Genomic DNA, 17,729 nt, shown 5'->3' with positions numbered 1-17,729 from the left:
TCTGCTCACCACATCATCCTTTTGCCCTCTCTCTGCTCACCCCATCATCCTTTGCCCTCTTTCTGCCCACCCCATCATCCTTTGCCTTCTCTCTGCTCATCCGTCATCCTTTTTGCCCACTCTCTGCTCACCCATCATCCTTTTGCCCTCTCTCTGGTTACCCATCGTTCTTTACCCTCTCACTGCTCACCCGTCGTTCCTTGCCCCCTCCCTGCTCACCATATCTACCTTTGCCCTCCTATTTATTGATATTCTGTTGTTGGATCTCTCACATTGCATTGCGTAATTAATATTTTTCTTTCTCCCCTGCAGGAACCTGAAGATGTAAATCTAGAGGATGAGGTGGAGGACTCCTGTGATCTGGCTGAGGATGACCTGGGGGCAGTGGAGGAACAACGCAGTGTCATCCTGCACCTCCTGTCCCAGCTAAAATTGGGGATGGATCTGACACGAGTGAGCAAATTATTCTTATATTGTGTTACACTCACTTCCCTTATGAGGCTGAGGTTATGATATGGTGATATAAATCCATCTGTCGTCTGTATATCCGCCAATCCATATGTGTAGTTCCTTTAGGATTAGTGTGTGTGTGTGTGTGTGTGTGTGTGTGTGTGTATGTATGTATGTAAGGAGAGATTGCAGTGGTTTCATTCTTCGTTATGTGACTGTAATGAAAACGTAGTGAAATATGTGATTGGGGTTACTATGTGATCCATTCACCAATTGTATGGCCATCAGTGCAAGGGACCTTTTCAGGGCCACCTGCTATATCAGAAGGAGCCTACAGTGGGTGGTAATTTCCTCTCTGCTTCCCAATTTTTCCTGCCAGCCATCTGCTAGTAGGTGTAGTATTTAATGATTGGAGCCCAGAAAGTTAGGCTGTGAGAAGTTATTTAATTGGTTGGTATGAGTGAGAGCCCCTTGTGTTTATAGTCAGACATCGTGTCATCAAATTGGACCATTTCGGAGTGTTCTCATCTATAAAAAATGTAACTGATTTGTATTGGTGGCCGTGTGCCTTGGTCAGAGCGACACCCTGATATCTCTGTGTAATATCTACGTTGCCAATATCGATTATTGTCCTTTCTGTCTTTTCAGGTTGTCCTCCCCACCTTTATTCTGGAGAAACGATCGTTGCTGGAGATGTACGCTGACTTCCTGTCCCACCCAGACCTCTTCCTGTCTATTGGTGGGGGTGTGACTGCGGAGGAGAGGATGGTGAGGTTCGTGGAGTATTACCTCACCTCTTTTCATGAAGGTCGGAAAGGTGCGCTGGCCAAGAAGCCGTATAATCCTATTATTGGTGAGACTTTTCACTGCTCCTGGAGGGTCCCCAGAGATACTGTACAGACCCCAAAATCTTCAGAGACCCCAGTAGTGAACTCATCGCCAGAAGAGACTGGAAACAAGGACTTCTATACAGTCAGGTTTGTGGCCGACCAGGTGTCCCATCACCCCCCAGTGTCCGGCTTCTATGCGGAGTGCCCTGAGCGCAACATGTGCGTCAACACGCATGTCTGGACCAAGAGCAAATTCATGGGAATGTCCATCGGTGTGACCATGATTGGAGAAGGTAAATCACATGCACACAGAGCTCCACCCACCATAATGCATCATGTGAAACCAGAACATTATTACCCAAATGTCCCAACCATAACTAAATATCACTACGATACCCAAATGTCTCAACAATTCCTGTTTAGGAAACCTCTAATGGAAGCTGCAGTTCTGGCTCCTGGTTTGGATAATTTTTCCTTCATGGAGATTACCTTGAGAGATTAGTTGTGTCTGAGAATAGCAGCTTTTACCTAGGATTTCTTGCACCATTACACATCGGATCCTCAACCCAGATGCCCCCATTCTCTCTCTTGGTGCTTTGCTTCCAGTTTGGTGAACATAACAAGGACGCAGAAATCCTAACTTTTAACAACCAATCACAATACAGATGTTTTTTATCATTAAGAGCAAAGAAATGATGGGTTGCGGTGATTAATTTTGAAACTTTGCCTTCCATATTCCCATCTGATTGGCAGCCCCCCCATTGAATGGTCCTGGCTGTGCACCCTATGGGGGGTACAAATTGTCCTGCGATAGGTTGGGGATTGTGTTATTTTGAGCATTCCATGCAGTGACATGTTCTTCTCGTGTTCTGTTTCCCCCAGGTGTCCTCCACCTCCTGGATCACGATGAAGAATACACCTTCACCCTGCCCTGTGCCTATGCCCGCTCCATCCTCACCGTACCCTGGGTGGAGCTGGGTGGGAAGATCAATGTTAATTGCGCCAAGACTGGTTATACGGCGGCCATCACCTTCCACACCAAACCCTTCTATGGCGGCAAACTTCACAGGTATCCCATCCCAAAGTCCCAGAAAAGTCTTCTACCTGTCACATTGATCCTCACAGATCTGGCAGACCAACCAATCAGTGTCTCCATTCTCTTCTCATATTAGGAAAGGGGGATGCTGATTGGCTGTGGTGGTAAGGTTGATTGTCATTCCCACCCTATTCAGCCTCTTGCTTGTAGATAACTCTAAGATCTAAGAGATCTCCTCATGTTTATCTGCAGCATTTCCGCTTTTTTTTTTTAGATTTAACAGTAGAAAAATGTTTTTTTTAAAATATAAACATTGTGAATGGAAATTCCCCGCTAGTGATCAAATCATAAAAACCTAAATTGTGTCATTACTGGGGGGAGCACAGTACAACACTGAATCATGAAATCTGGGTCCCCATCTAGAAGATTATCTGCCTGCAATGGGTTATGTAAAGCCTATGTTGTAAAGAAAAACATCACAATCCTACATACCCTCCACTACCCCCACCAACTCCATGGACTTCTCCTCTCTGAACTACATACTGCTTGTAGTCCTACTGGCAGAAAAAGGTATTATAAAGTTATGACAACCCACTGACACCAACCCCTAGTGGCTCCTACATAGAAATACATGAGGCTTGCACATCAGAAAATGGGAATATTGTCTCTCCCATCTGTCACAGAACTACTAGGTAAACGCTGGAAGAAATTCAGTGGGTCGTTTTGCTTTAGGATAAACTGAGTAGATTCAGACTTTGGTGTTTTTCTGACGTTATTAGTACACTGATCAATGTATATTGGGCCTTTTGATGGGCAGATTAACTGATCTTTCAGATTAATCCTTTTTCCTGTGATCCACTTCTATGAATATTCATTGAATTTACCTCCAGTTAACCCCTTCTTACCTGCTCTAGGGCCTGGTGACGGAGCGCAATCTGCAGTTTTTGATTGGAAAGCCATTATCCTAAACCCACGCTTACATTGCTATGGGGAGAAGTTGTTCTGATATAATGTGATTTTCCCACGTAATGAGATTTTCCCAAGTAATAGAGTTTGTTTCCTCAGGGTAACGGGAGAGGTGAAGCACAATACTACAAATACTGTGGTTTGTAAGATTCAGGGTGAATGGAACAGCATCTTGGAGTTCACCTACAGCAATGGGGAGACCAGAACTGTGGATCTGACCAAGCTGCCAGTGACACGGAAGAGGGTCAGGCCTGTGGAGAAGCAGGGGCTGTTTGAGTCCAGGTGAGAAGTGCTGGAAGGAAAGGGCCACGTCTGGGCCTAGATTACCTTCTTGTCTGATGGGGTGTTCAGGGTGAATACGTTGCTCCACCTCTTCCTGACTGGTAAAGAGAACCTGTCACGTATCTCTGCTGGCAGCAGCATCTTTGGATTGGTTACTAGTGCAGCCCCAAAATTATCCGGCCAAGCTGTTTATTGGCCTCCACTTCTCCTAAGGTGTTATTTCGCAGTCCAATATAAGAACCTCTGGGGCCAGTAGAAGCTCTGGGCTGGTAAATAATGGAGTCCTAGCCAATGTACAGCTGAAAAATACACATTTTCAGTATGACATCTGGCCTAGCATGTGACCAAAAGGATAAGCAGTGTGACAATGGCTGTCATGTGTATTATATAGATTATAATATGTGTTTTATTTCATTATTTATGAAATAAAATGTAAATATGTCATGTACAGTGCTGTGTTATATGTTGGTGTTATATAAATAATAATAAAGGGTCTACAGCTGTCAGTATATCCTGAACTGTCAGTCTATATCCTATGTGCCATTCCCACCAGGTTCAGGTGCTGTACAGAGAAGAGATTTTATTTGTTGTTCTGAAGTTTCTGTCCTCACAAAAGCTTTAAAAAGTTGTAAATGCATAAACTTTCTTTTGTTATATCTGAAGGAGGCTTTGGTCACATGTCACTGAGGCCCTGATGGCTAAAAATATTGAGGAGGCAACAGAACACAAGAGGGCGCTAGAGGAGCGGCAAAGAGCAGAGGAACGGCATCGGGCAGAGACGGAGACCCCATGGAAGACAAAATATTTCTTAAAAGAGGTTTGTAGCCAATAATCTATGAATTCGGAGAGGATCTGTAGTGTGGGTGCTGTACAAAAGGACAAGTATAGGTCACCAGTAATACCTGTGGTCCTAACCTTTTCTACATTTCCCACTGACTATGCTTTGTTCTGCACTGCATGGCTGGGTGTGGGTGGCCATCTTGGTAGAGCCGGGGCTTTACTTTATTATGTCTGACCTGCCCTTGCCTCCCAATGAATAATGGGGTAACAGTAGAGGGCGAAAAAGCTCAGATCACAGATTGGATGAAGCAGAAGCAGGAAGATTCTTACACTACAGCTCCTCGGCTGCAGCTTCACCTCCAGCAAGCAGAACAGAGAGCAGCACAGTTGTGACAACACCAAAACTCTGTCCAAATCTGGGGACACCAAGGGAGGGGGCAGAGCCTGAGATGATCCCACACTGCAGATAGAGAGCTATGGGGACACAGAACAGGAGTGCCTAGGCACAGGAAGTCACCTGATATACAGCTATGAGGACACAGAACAGGAGTGCCTAGGCACAGGAAGTCACCTGATACACAGCTATGGGGAAACAGGACAGGGATAATAATGAAAAATAAAGCTCATATACAAATATCAGGATGAATGTTGCCTCCACAACTGCCCTGCATACGGATCCAATTTCTTGTATATGAGGTCTGTGCACTCCTCAGTTCTGCTCCCAGATGAAGGGAATTATAACGAGCTGCACTTCTGTAATGCTGCCAGGATTGCTCATTATTTGGCTGCTCTCCTATAGATATCACAATACAGATCTCGGCCCATCTGACTCCAATAACTGATAAATCCACTTTTGGGTGAATGTGACTCCAAACAATCATTTTCTTTTTTTCTTTTTACCGTTGCTAAGATATTTTTCTATCGGCTCAATGTGTGTAAAAGAATTCCCTGTTGATTCTGTCAGAAATCTGTTCTACAGTGACAATCTTGCTTTGTTCTATAGCATGAATTTTGTCACCCTAGGACAAAAAGTGTGTTATTGGCAGGATCACTAGGTAATAATGCAGCCACCATATCTATGGTTTAGAAAGTGAGGTTCTTGTTATCCTCGGGCAGTACACAATATAATCTCAGTTTTTATATCCTTACAGGGTGACGGATGGATATATAACAAACCATTGTGGAAAACGTCCGATTCCGGTCTGTAAATTCTCAAGGAGACTCTTCAGGACAAAGGACCCAGGAAAACAGAACCCTGCCTATTGTACTACAGGGTGTAAAGGAGGGAGATGATGGCTGTGGATGGGCATCACCCTATGGCTCCCATCTTCCTGTATAAATGTTATTTTAGTCTGGGACATTCAATCAGCGTGGCATCCACAGAAGACGGTGCAAGCTGCACATCTGACCTCTGGTGACCCCGCTTTTCATGCAGTATTCATTTCAGTGTTGTGATTTTCATTTTTCTTGTCGCTAAATGAAAGGCCGCACTGCAGCCTGCGGGGGCTCCCCCTCCCCCCATAAAGACTTTAGATTCTTGGCCACTCTGCAGGTCAGGAAATGGATCTCAGCTGTGGTTCGGAGCTGAATGTCCCACCCGGGCTGAGAATCTGCTTTTGTTTTGTTTTTTTGACTGACTTAACCCAATTCCTCGCACAGATGGTGCCTGCAGACTCTCCTCCGGGGGAAAGGGGGCGCTGTGCAATTTGGATGCTTCAAATGTCCCAAATTTAAAATTTTTGCAGTTATATGAAACTTGCAGGGCACCATTGGATTTAATTTTCCCACTAACAATGTGCCTGCCTCGGGGAGATGCAACTTTTATTAACCCTTTCGCTGCTGTAAGGTGTTCACTTCTTCTGAGGTCTCATGGCAGTATAGCAATTCAGATCTGGTCCATATTTCATGTGGCAGGAAATAAGACCGGTCCTGGTTCTGACTGCACACAAACACAATCCTATTCAGGTCAGAGCTCCGGTGATGTTTTTGTATTGGTGACGCTCATGCGTGCTCAGTGAACTCTCTTGTACAGGACCTTCATGTCCCATGCGTGGTGCCTTAATCTTTCTGAATGCCGTCTTCCAATCGATGTGAATAAACTGCGGCTGTGTCTGTTCTTACTGTTGTGATAAGGTAACGCCCGGCCTGCCGTCTCTCCTTGGTGTGTATGTGTGTGCTGTGCGCACGGGATGGCACGGCTGGGTCTTCCATGCACTGCGCCCTGCAAAATGAATGGAAAATAAAATAGTGTCCCCAGAGTGTCACTCACTATACCTCACTGCATCAGATAGGGGAGGAGAGGCAGCAACGTCATTTTATATTCCTAACATTTCAGCTTTATCCCTGGAGAAGCCATGGAAGTCATTCTCAGATCTGAGGGAATTCTGCCCATTGGGGGGGGGCACTGCAGGCTTTTCATGGATGGGCCGTAAAATTTGGGCCCCTAAGTTGGTATAAAGCAAATTAAACAGACTTTTTTTGTTTTTAACAAATAATTTATTTTCTTTTGTTGTGCATACTAACATGAAAGATCATTTTTAATCCTCTATTTATAGTCTACCAAGAGTGGAAAAAGTAATAAACGTTCTGGGGTGGGGGGTGAGGAAGATGCTGCTCTGTGTTCCCTCCAGTGCTGGTCTCATGCAAGCTGTAGAATCTGGTCACCTGATTCTACTGAAGGAGGAACAACCAATTGAAATTCTGATATTCCTGTCGGTAGGGATCCTGTGGCCAGCTCCTGGCCTATGAGTTCCTTGTGGTTTAGGTGGTACTGGGGGGGCTGTGCATATAAGTTTTTTTTATTATTGGAGTAGATTTGCTTTAATGCTAAATTCCAGGCAGATATTAAAGTAAAACCAGCAATTTTGTATTTATTAAAACAAAAAAAAAGTCTATATATGGAGGAAAAGGAGGAGAGCGCTAGGAAGTAAAGTGCTGCTGCTCCTTCACTGTCCAGTCACAGGATGCGAATGGAGAGGAGGACAAAATGGCTCCTAGCTGGCTGAGCTTCAGAGCAGTGCAGATCTAGGACTGGATGGACAGAAATCTGGAGTTCAGGTTTTTGTTCCAATAAAAACCATTTAGTTTTCCCTGACCAATCAGAAACCAGACAGCTTGCTACTGAAAGCTCATCTTATGTTGCCACTGGTTACAGCACAGCATTGCATTCACCTTCATAGCTGAACCTCACTGATGATTCTGCTCCGCCCCTCTGATTAATATTACAGTATTTATATAGCTCCGACATATGCAGCTCTGTACAAAGTCCATAGTCATGTCTCTAGCTGTCCCTCAAAGGGGCTCACAATCTAATGTCCCTACCATAGTCTTATTTTTTTTCATAGTCTAAGGTCTATTTTGGGGGGAAGCCAACACAGGAAGAACCTGCGAACTCCAGCGCTACATAGGCCACCGTGCTGCCCCTTTGATGACAGCAGATCTGCCGCCATTGATATCCCAGGTAATGTGACTTTGCAAGCTTCATTAGCACCTCTCATATGGAGATGACTGAAGCCTTGAGAATTCAATATCCCCTTCCAGCTTCATAGAAGTCATTACATGAAAGATATTTCTGAAGATTGTCTCATCAATGCAGAGTTAGAATTCCCAGCATCCTCTCTGGGGTGAAATGTCTGATAATTTGGTTCACATTGAAGATTCCGGTTGTCTCAGGAAGCCCCCTCTGCTCTCTGTGACGGTGATGAACCTTCCCACCCTCTGCAGCTGTGAGATGGAATTTTCCAAGATGGTGAATAATGCACAGAACCAATATGGCCGCTCTGTTGCCATTTCTATAGGTTGTCCTAAAAAGACACAAAATGATTCAGCTGACGCCATCGCGACCCACTTGTTCCATGAAGTGAAAGCGTTCGGCCACGCAGTGCGCCGTCAGTCGGGCCTCAGGGTCATGGTCCCATCACTCTACAATCGTGTCACACAGAATGTCCATTCCCTGGAAGTAGAAAAAACATTACCAGATGTAAGAACCTGCAGAAACCAACCACAGGGCTTCTTCACATGGGCACTGCACCTCACGAGCAGCTGCTAGTGCCTCGGCCATGCTTGCTTAATATGAATGAGTTTGATTAGGCAGAGCTAAAAAACCCCATTTCATGCCTATGAATGGCTACAGGGGAGATGCTGCAGGGAGCTTTACAACCACACACATGGTTACCAGTGGTAAGAAAGTGGAACCCCCACTGTAACCCCACACTCATGTGAAAAAATCCTAAAAACAACAGCTGCAGCTCTACGCCCTGTGTAGCCATTCAGGAAACCCAACACATGCCTGCTGTGTACCCTCTCAACGTGACAGGTCACCCCTAAACCCTATAGACTTGTCCTGATAGCTCAGTGAGATGAAGGAGCAGCACTGCCCACCAATCAGGACTGGCTTTTAGTCCTCATTCTGAAAGTTGGCCTAGAAGCTGCTTGGCAGGGCTATGAGACCCTCTGATTGGTTGAAGCAGATATAAAATATCCCATATCCCTACATCTGGCTGTGTGTGGGGCTCACCGGATCTCTCCGCCAACTGTCAGGTATATCCGGCCGTCCTCTTCCGTGCAGCACAACGTCCCTCATCGTCTCCACACACGGATGTTCCTGCACCATAGAGCCGAATGGCAGCTCATAATTCTTCACATCTGCACAGGAGATGAAAAGGGGAAAATTTGGGAGTAACTCAATCCATAAGGAACCCTGAGAACATAAAAAAAATGTTCAGGGTCCAGGGCAAAGTTTTTACCATGGAGTGCCCCATCCCCCTTCTATAATTACTATATTCACAGCTCACAGTACATTAGTGTGGTGGTCAGTAGGAAGAATGTCTCTTACATTGCTGGCCAGTGGGAAGAATGTCACTCTTAAAGATAGCCAAAAAGATCATTGGGGGGTCACTCAAACTGATCTGAGAGGTGCAAACTGCTCATTGCTCAAGTAACCTCTAGAACCCCCTGGAGGAACTCTTATTGAGAAGGGCTGCGGTACCCTGATTGTAGATGGTCAGCATGGTACTTTCATGAAGCTGAGAGCTCTCTGCTGGTTAGTTAATTATCTTGTATGCTGCCCCCTCCCACATTATCATTTACCCCAATAGTAAACCCAATGCGTATTTCTCTTATTCATTAGGTCCCTTTCACACTTGGCAGTGCCACAAAGTAAAAATGGCAACCACGCCTTTCATTGTATACATAACAGGTGTAAGGTGTCAATGGAGGGGGCAGGTCACACTGCTATATAATACAAAAAGTTCTGCAGCATCTTTACCAGCTAAAGAACAAAGTTTTCAGAAACATCCACAGCAAGGTGCAACCCCCAAGTCCAGACCAACAGAGCCCCCATGGGGTGGGGGGTATGTATAGCAAGGTGCAACCCCTAACTATAGACTAACAGAGCCCCCATGGGGTGTGTGTGTGTATGGGGGAGGGGGGGGGGTATATACAGCAATGAATAAATGGTGCAGGTTTTCCCTGGGAGTAGCCCATTCCTTTGTGATCACATAGAACATGTGACGTCCTTCTTGGCACTGCTCCTTATTTATTCATATATTTTGTACAATATAACAATCACAATCCTGCCACTGATGCAATATGCAGGACCGATACATTGTCACACATTCATGCCTTTGCTTAGAGTGTAAAGTCTGTGGCATAGGCTGTTCATTTATTTTCTATTGCTTGTCAGGAGCTGGGTTAGCATTCTGTAGAAAACACAATGACCTGCATTGTAAGATCCTCACCTCCAATGGCGTCACACCTGGATGCCACTTCCCATAAGACCAGGGACAGAGAGTAAACGTCCATCTGCTTGAAGGACTCCAAGTCTTCCAGATTCACCCGAGACTCCAGAACTTCAGGCGCCATATACCGAGCGGTCCCAACCTGTGTGATTTATGTAATATTATACACTGGGCTCTGTGATTTTGGGGTGTCCCTAGGGCACTACATGGAAAAACTCAGGGTAGAAGGGTGCACAGTGAATAGGAATAATCTCCCTCTTTCTTATCCCCCCAGTTTTTGCCACCTTTCACCTCTCCCTCAGGTTCTGGGTATTTCTCACCCCCAGTTACCTAAAAGCCAATAATTTTCTATTGCTCTTTATTATTTAATGTTGTGCAGCACAATGGCTCAGTGGTTAGCTCTCCAGCCTTTGCAGCACTAGATCCCAGGTTCAAATCTCAGCCAGGGCACTATCTGCATGAAGATGGCAGGTTCTTCATGTGTTTGTGTGGGTTTCCTCCCACATTCCAAAAACATGCAGTGAGGTTAATTGGCTTTCCCCAAAAATTGACCTTACACTGTGGTAATGACATATGACTATGTGGGGACATTAGATTGTGAGCTCCTTTATGGGACAGGTAATGATATGACTATGGATATTGTACAGAGCTGTGTAATATGTTGGCGCTATATAAATACTGTGTAATATTATTCACAAATTTGTTCCACTCAGCACAGAAGGAGATCTAGTGAGTTCATCTAACCCTCATGGAAAGGGACAGCACCCCGAACCCCAGAGGGTTACAGCCAAGGTCCGGTGACAAGTAATTGCCCAAACCCTGAAGGGAGAAGTCCAACCCCTCCAAAGGTTGGCTTTACATTTCTTTCATTACCAATAAATAACAATGACAGACTTCCTGTAGTCTTTGCTCCTCGCCACACAAAATGAACAGTGTTCACATGTTGCCTATAATTCACAAACATTCACCTGTCCACTGTTGGCGAAATCATCCGTAGTTAGAGTGGGGTCGAGTCTCAGCGCAATGCCAAAGTCGCACAACACACAAGGGGAGTCACTTTTCACCAAGATGTTGGTGCTTTTGATATCTCGGTGAGCGATAGCGAACTTTGGGGCCCCGCACGGTGTGTAATCGCTGTGTAGATGGGCCACACCATTGACAATGGAGGCGGACATGTTTAATAATGCAGACATGCTAAGAATGTGATTGGTCAGATAGTCCTTCAGGTTGCCCTGGGCGTGGTAAGCTGTAATGATCCAATATTCTTTCTGCAGGGTGCTCATCCGTTCTTCCGAGGTGATGAACTGCAGGACGTTCTCATGTTTAAGGTTGGCATCGGTGAATATGCAGCTTTCGTTCTTCCAAGATGAATATTCCTGGAAAGAGAAGATCTTCACGGCTACAATCTCATGGTGCCCAGATTCGGTGTGTTTGAGTTTGGCTTTCCACACTTCGGCAAATCGCCCTTTACCAACGCGTTGGCCAAGTTCAATGGGCAGCAGCTCGGTGTTGTGATTGATGCTGTTGGCACAAGCCGTACTTATTTCTCCCTGAGAGCCAACGCTCAGGGAAGAGGACAGCCTGTAGGTGAACCCGGCCTTCCTGTTTTGTAGCACCACGTTGGGGCTATTTCCAGCCTTCTCTGTCCATGATTTGCTATGCCTCAGTCTCTGGGTGCGATATAGGTAGAACAGGACGGTGATCATTACTGCCAGTAAAAGTGGAGGGAGCAGACTAATGGCAGCCACAGGCAGAGCCTCCCGGCTGTGCAGCATGGAGTATTCTGTGGAAAACAAGATAAGAAGATAATACAGCAGAACAGGACGTCTGGAGACATATTAGACCCTCTGTCAGGGATTCATTGTTGTCTTTGTCCATATTGGGGACATGGACATAAATATCATTTTAGTGCAGAGGGGGAGGGGGTTCTGCAATATTTTTCCTGCTGCCTGGGACAGCACAGAGGGGGGATTTGAGGTTTCACATATTTCTGGGGTTTTTATTTCAGATGGAGCTCAGCCAGAACTGCAGTTTTATTTTTTTCTTAACTCTGCAATAGAAATAGTTCCCATCCCCCCCAAATTCATTGTTTAGGATTCCTCAGCACTCCTGCTTTCATCTCCTCTATTTATGGAGATTCTAGGACAGATCTCCAGCTTGGCCTTTCAAGAGCCTCTGCCAAAATAAATAGGATGGAAGGCCAGGAGGCAATAAGGACAGGAGGCCCAGAGAGCAGGGGGGCAATAGGGATAGGGGGCTCATAGAGCAGGGGGGCAGTTAGGATGGGAGGCACAGGAAGCAAGGGGGCGGCGCGGACAGAAGCTTTCGAGAACAGGGAGGCAGCAAGGTCAAGAGAATCAGAGGAGGGGGGCAGTGAGAATGGTCAGTTAGGATGGGAGGTCCAGGAAGCAGCATGCAGCAAGGACAGGAAGTTTAGAGAACGTGGTGGCACCAAGGACCAGAGGTTTAAAGAGTAGGGGGGCAGCAAAGGCAAAAGACCCTAAAAGCAGGGGGGAGGAGTAGCAAGAACAGGTGGCTTGGAGAGGAGGGGGAGGCAGCAAGCACAAAAGGCTTTGAAAGAAGGGGGCAGGAATGGTGAAGGCTTAGTAAGAAGGGAGACAATAAGGACAGGGGCTTTAGGAAAAAGGGGGCAGTGCAGATAAGAGCCCCTAAAGTTGGGTATTGGTAAGGATTGAGGACTCAGAGAGAAGGGGGCAGCAAGGACAGGAGACTCAGTGAGCAGTGGGGGAGCAAGGACAGAGGACCCTGAAAGCTGGGGGGCGGCAAGGACATGAGGTTTAGTGAGGGGCAGCAAAAACAGGCAGCTTAGAGAGAAGGGGGGGTGTAACCTTCCTCATTGGCCAGTCCTAGACCAGCTCTGCCCCCGCAGAGCCCTTACCATCTGACGTGTTGTAGAAGATGAGCTTGTCGTTACATTCCTGCTCGTCCACACAGCCGCAGACATAGAGACGGCCGGTGTCAGAGGGCATCGCCTGCATCACACATCTAGCTGTATTGTAACTGGGCACCAGGACGTTCTCCAGCAGGAGGAGCGGATGATGGCACAGAGAGGAGACCCGCACACTGTCATTTTCCTGCTTCCTGCAAATAAGAGAGGCGTGTAAAGAGTGCCTGACACAGGACAACATGTGACAGGGTGAATGTAGGGCGGGGAGTGCCAGTGCTGTATTGGTGATTATTAAATGATCAATAAATAGGAGAGCATTGCAGTCATGTGAAAAACTAAGTACACACACCGGGAATCGTTGTGCTTTTCTTGCATATGTGAATATGCAAATATTTTATTTTTATCCAAACACCTGAAACATAACGAAGAATAAATTTCACATGAAGAGGACATAAAACTGTCATTAGGAAACCCTAACAAATGGAAATGCAGATTCATCATGTGGAAAAGGTAAGTGCACCTGACATTTCCCACAACTTCCAATCCAATACATTATGTGACCAGATTAGGGGCCAATAATAAGACCCCTCCCCCCATTGGGAGTAGCTAGTGGAACCTGTCTGATATAGTCTGGGGGAAAGTGGGGCTAAAGGTCTCTCTATGGATGCATGTGATGTCATCATGACATCATAGAAGATCTCTATGAGGCCCTGTACCCCCCTTACCAGACGGTTACGCAGATCTCCTCAGCACTATCACAGTACGAGCTCAGGCTACAGTTGGTGAAGCATACAGCGCCATCACAGATTGGGTGGGAGTTGTCACACCATTTGCACACATTGGTCATGGTGTTGCGGTAGGCATTTACAATCGTCACTATGGAGACAAAGAGAGAAAACAGAAGAACAAAACTCGTCAGCGGGAAATCTCTGACAGTTATTGTTGGCCACCAGCAGATGGCACTTTGTCCCCATGTAAGGGGAAAACTAACCTCTGTAAAACACGTTACACAATGACACAGCGCCATCTAGTGGTGTCACCTGAATATAAACCCAGATTATTTTTCCAGACAGATTGTGGGAAATGAAATTGGTTTATACTTCAGTATATGGTGTGTGTACAGTGCTCAATAATTCTTACAGTCACCCAAAACCATCATCATTCCAGGTGGCCCTCCTCTCTATGTCCCCACCCTATCACCATGACCCAATCTTCCTTTCCTTGTCCCTATTTCCCTTTATATGGCTTCGCCCTCCTCTCAATGGCCACATCCTGTTCTTCATAGCCCTGCCCTTCCCATGACTCTGCTCATTAATAAAACTCCTTTTCCACTTTAATTAGTTTCTGATTTGCTCCAAACTTTTCTCTTGTTTTGAAGTTTGTTGGATCTCTTTCAGTTCCCATCTGCTCTGTGACATCAAACCACAGAAATATTATCCTGGAAAAGTGTTCAGCTGGAACCAATCAGAGTATTGATGAGGCTGCGCTATAAACACGGGCCATTAACCATTTCGAAGGTAGGAGGAGCCATGTATATATGGACTGAGCCACAGCTGTCATTGGCTGCCTAATTGTACAATTGGTCAGCTCACTATCACACACATTGTACAATCGGTCAGCCCGGCGTCACACATTGTACAATCAGTCAGCTCGGTGTCACACACATTGTACAATCTGTCAGCTTGGTGTCACACACATTGTACAATCAGTCAGCCCGGTCTCACACACATTGTACAATCAGTCAGCTTGGAGTCACACACATTGTACAATCAGTCACCTCGGTGTCATACACATTGTACAATCGGTCAGCTCCGTGTCACACGCATTGTACAATTGATCAACTCAGTCTCACACACATTGTACACTCAGTTCGGTGTCACAAACATTGTACAATCAGTCAGCTCGGTGTCACACAGATTGTACAATCGGTCAGCTTGGTGTCACACAGATTGTACAATCGATCAACTCGGTCTCACACAAATTGTACAATCAGTTCGGTGTCACAAACATTGTACAATCAGTCAGCTTGGTGTCACACAGATTGTACAATCAGCTTGGTGTCACACACATTGTACAATTAGTAAGCTCAGTGTCACAAACATTGTACAATTGGTCAGCTCGATGTCACGCACATTGTACAATCGGCCAGCTCAGTGTCACAAACATTGTCACAATTTGTCAGCTTGGTCTCACACACATTGAACAATCGGTCAACTCAGTCTCACACATGTTGTACAATTGGTCAGCTCGGTCTCACACACATTGTACAATAGGTCAGCCAAGTATCACACACATTGTACAATCGGTCAGCTCAGTGTCACACACATTGTACAATTGGTAAGCTCAGTGTCACACACACTGTACAATCAGCCAGCTCGGTGTCACACACATTGTACAATTAGTCAGCCCGGCGTCACACACATTGTACAACCGGTCAGCTCGGTGTCACACACATTGTACAACCGGTCAGCTCGGTGTCACACACACTGTACAATCAGCCAGCTCTGTGTCACACACATTGTACAATCGGTCAGCCCGGTGTCACACACATTGTACAATCGGTCAGCCCGGTGTCACACACATTGTACAATCGGTCAGCCCGGCGTCACACACATTGTACAATCGATCATCTCTGTCACACACACATTGTACAATCAGTTCAGTGTCACAAACATTGTACAATCAGTCAGCTCGATGTCACACAGATTGTACAATCAGCTTGGTGTCACACAGATTGTACAATCAATCAGCTCGGTCTCACAAACATTGTACAAACAGTGCGGTGTCACAAACATTGTACAATCAGTCAGCTCGGTGTCACACAGATTGTACTATACGCTTAGTGTCACACACATTGTACAATCGGTCAGCTCGGTGTCATACACATTGTACAATCAGTAAGCTTGGTGTCACACACATTGTACCGGTCAGCCTGATTAGCCCGGTGTCACACACACTGTACAACTGGTCAGCTCGATGTTACGCACATTGTACAATCGGCCAGCTCAGTGTAACAAACATTGTGCAACCGGTCAGCTCCGTGTCATACACATTGTACAATTTGTCAGCTTGGTCTCACACACATTGTACAGTCGGTCAACTCGGTCTCACACACATTGTACAATTGGTCAGCTCGGTCTCACACACATTGTACAATCGGTAAGCTCGGTGTCACAAACATTGTACAATTGGTCAGCTCAGTGTCACACACATTGTACAATTGGTAAGCTCAGCGTCACACACATTGTACAATCAGCCAGCTCGGTGTCACACACATTGTACAATCATTCAGCCCGGCGTCACACACATTGTACAACTGGTCAGCTCGGTGTCACAGACATTGTACAACTGGTCAGCTCGGTGTTACACACATTGTACAACCGGTCAGCTCGGTGTCACACACACTGTACAATCAGCCAGCTCGGTGTCACAGACATTGTACAATTGGTCAGCACGGTATCACATTGCATGGTCACCACATGTTGCAGTGAGTTGGGCTTGGGTACTCACAAAATAGCAGTAGCGCAGTCATTGCGGCCATGTCCCCCATCCTGCAGGCTGATCATTGTTCTGAAGACTGTGGCAGCATCACAAACCGTCCACCTCCTGATCCATGGGATGATGGGGGGGAGTGCAGCTGTTCCAGATGTGGCGTCTCCAGCAGCCAATCAGAGCTCTGCTCAGCTCACACAGATCAACTCCATTCACCTTCTCTCTGCCGAGAATCTCAGGGCTGCCTGGGGGTCACAGAGCCTCCAATGGGGGTGAATTCAGCGATCTGCCCGCCCGTAAAATCCCCAGAAACAACCAAAAGGCGACATCCAACAAGGGGGGGGGGATCAGATCCTGGGAAGGACAGGAAATGGGGTGAAAAATCTCAAACGGAGTGCAGTGGAGTGCCCCCTCCAAAAATTGAAAGTAAATTTAATGTTGTAATTGGCTTTAGGTTCTTCCCCATCGACCCCTTCAACAGTGAGGATTCTGACTGGTTGCTGCAGAATAATAATTGGAAGACGAAAGAGAGATCGGGATCAAGCTGCAGATACGCCACAGCCTAGGAAGGCGACACACCGTAGGGCAATGTGTCAGCATGCAAATACGGAACATAAAATAGTAAAAGTGGTGATGTCAGAAGGATTTGGGGAATATTTCGGGGATTGGGAGCATCGTTAAGGACAATGTTCAGATCGGATCCCCTTGGTCGCCAGTGTACTGAACAGTCTCCCAGCAAGGCAGTGCGCAGGAAGCATTTTCCTGATGGTGGGATCTGGGGACATGGTCTGATCACATGACCAAACCATCTCTGATGTCACGTGGGCTGATTGGTGAACATTGCGCCAAACATTACAAAACGTGAAATGATTTCATTCAGTTCGGGGGAATTCTGTGCGGTGTCACTGGGAGGGGTCATTGGAACCAGCACAAACCAATCAGAGCTTCAGAAACATTTTTTTCATGTGGTGTCCCTGGTTGGTCCGTCGCTGAGTCACCTCCATGAACTTCCATTGGAACGATTCCCATGCACAGTAGTAACACCTGACAGGTGGTCTGACCCCTCACTGCCCTGACAATAACACCCGACAGGGGGTTTTACCCCTCACTGCCCTGACAACAACACCCAACAGGGGGTCTGACCCCTCACTGCCCCGACAATAACACCCAACAGGGGGTCTGACCCCTCACTGCCCCGACAATACCGGTAACACCCAACAGGGGGTCTGACCCCTCACTTCCCCGAC

At 46.4% G+C, this 17,729-nt stretch overlaps 2 protein-coding genes across 2 annotated transcripts in view; one reads left to right on the top strand and one right to left on the bottom strand.

Moving 5' to 3' along the window:
• The window catches only part of OSBPL11 (oxysterol binding protein like 11), an 18,704-nt gene extending 12,223 nt beyond the window's left edge, over positions 1 to 6,481 (top strand). Inside the window, exons 8-13 of the mRNA XM_072417888.1 lie at positions 313 to 453; positions 1,099 to 1,573; positions 2,163 to 2,349; positions 3,382 to 3,564; positions 4,228 to 4,381; positions 5,496 to 6,481. Coding sequence (XP_072273989.1) covers positions 313 to 453; positions 1,099 to 1,573; positions 2,163 to 2,349; positions 3,382 to 3,564; positions 4,228 to 4,381; positions 5,496 to 5,552 — 1,197 coding nt within the window. The 3' untranslated portion in view covers positions 5,553 to 6,481. The remainder of the gene's footprint in view (positions 1 to 312; positions 454 to 1,098; positions 1,574 to 2,162; positions 2,350 to 3,381; positions 3,565 to 4,227; positions 4,382 to 5,495) is intronic.
• A 345-nt stretch (positions 6,482 to 6,826) lies between these two features.
• On the bottom strand, positions 6,827 to 17,690 carry LOC140335333 (TGF-beta receptor type-2-like). The gene is made up of 7 exons (XM_072417891.1): positions 16,501 to 17,690; positions 13,716 to 13,866; positions 12,982 to 13,184; positions 11,051 to 11,865; positions 10,083 to 10,224; positions 8,861 to 8,988; positions 6,827 to 8,296 (listed from the first exon to the last, which is right to left on the bottom strand). Exons 1-7 carry the CDS (start codon positions 16,538 to 16,540, stop codon positions 8,261 to 8,263), a joined length of 1,515 nt encoding a protein of 504 aa, XP_072273992.1. The 5' UTR covers positions 16,541 to 17,690; the 3' UTR covers positions 6,827 to 8,260.
• Between the last annotated feature and the right edge of the window lie 39 nt (positions 17,691 to 17,729).

The sequence above is a fragment of the Pyxicephalus adspersus genome, chromosome 7 (genome assembly GCF_032062135.1).
Source record: "Pyxicephalus adspersus chromosome 7, UCB_Pads_2.0, whole genome shotgun sequence".
Lineage (NCBI taxonomy): Eukaryota > Metazoa > Chordata > Amphibia > Anura > Pyxicephalidae > Pyxicephalus > Pyxicephalus adspersus.
The sequence above is the reverse complement of the archived record's forward strand: the minus strand, read 5'-3'. Positions and strand labels throughout refer to the sequence as shown.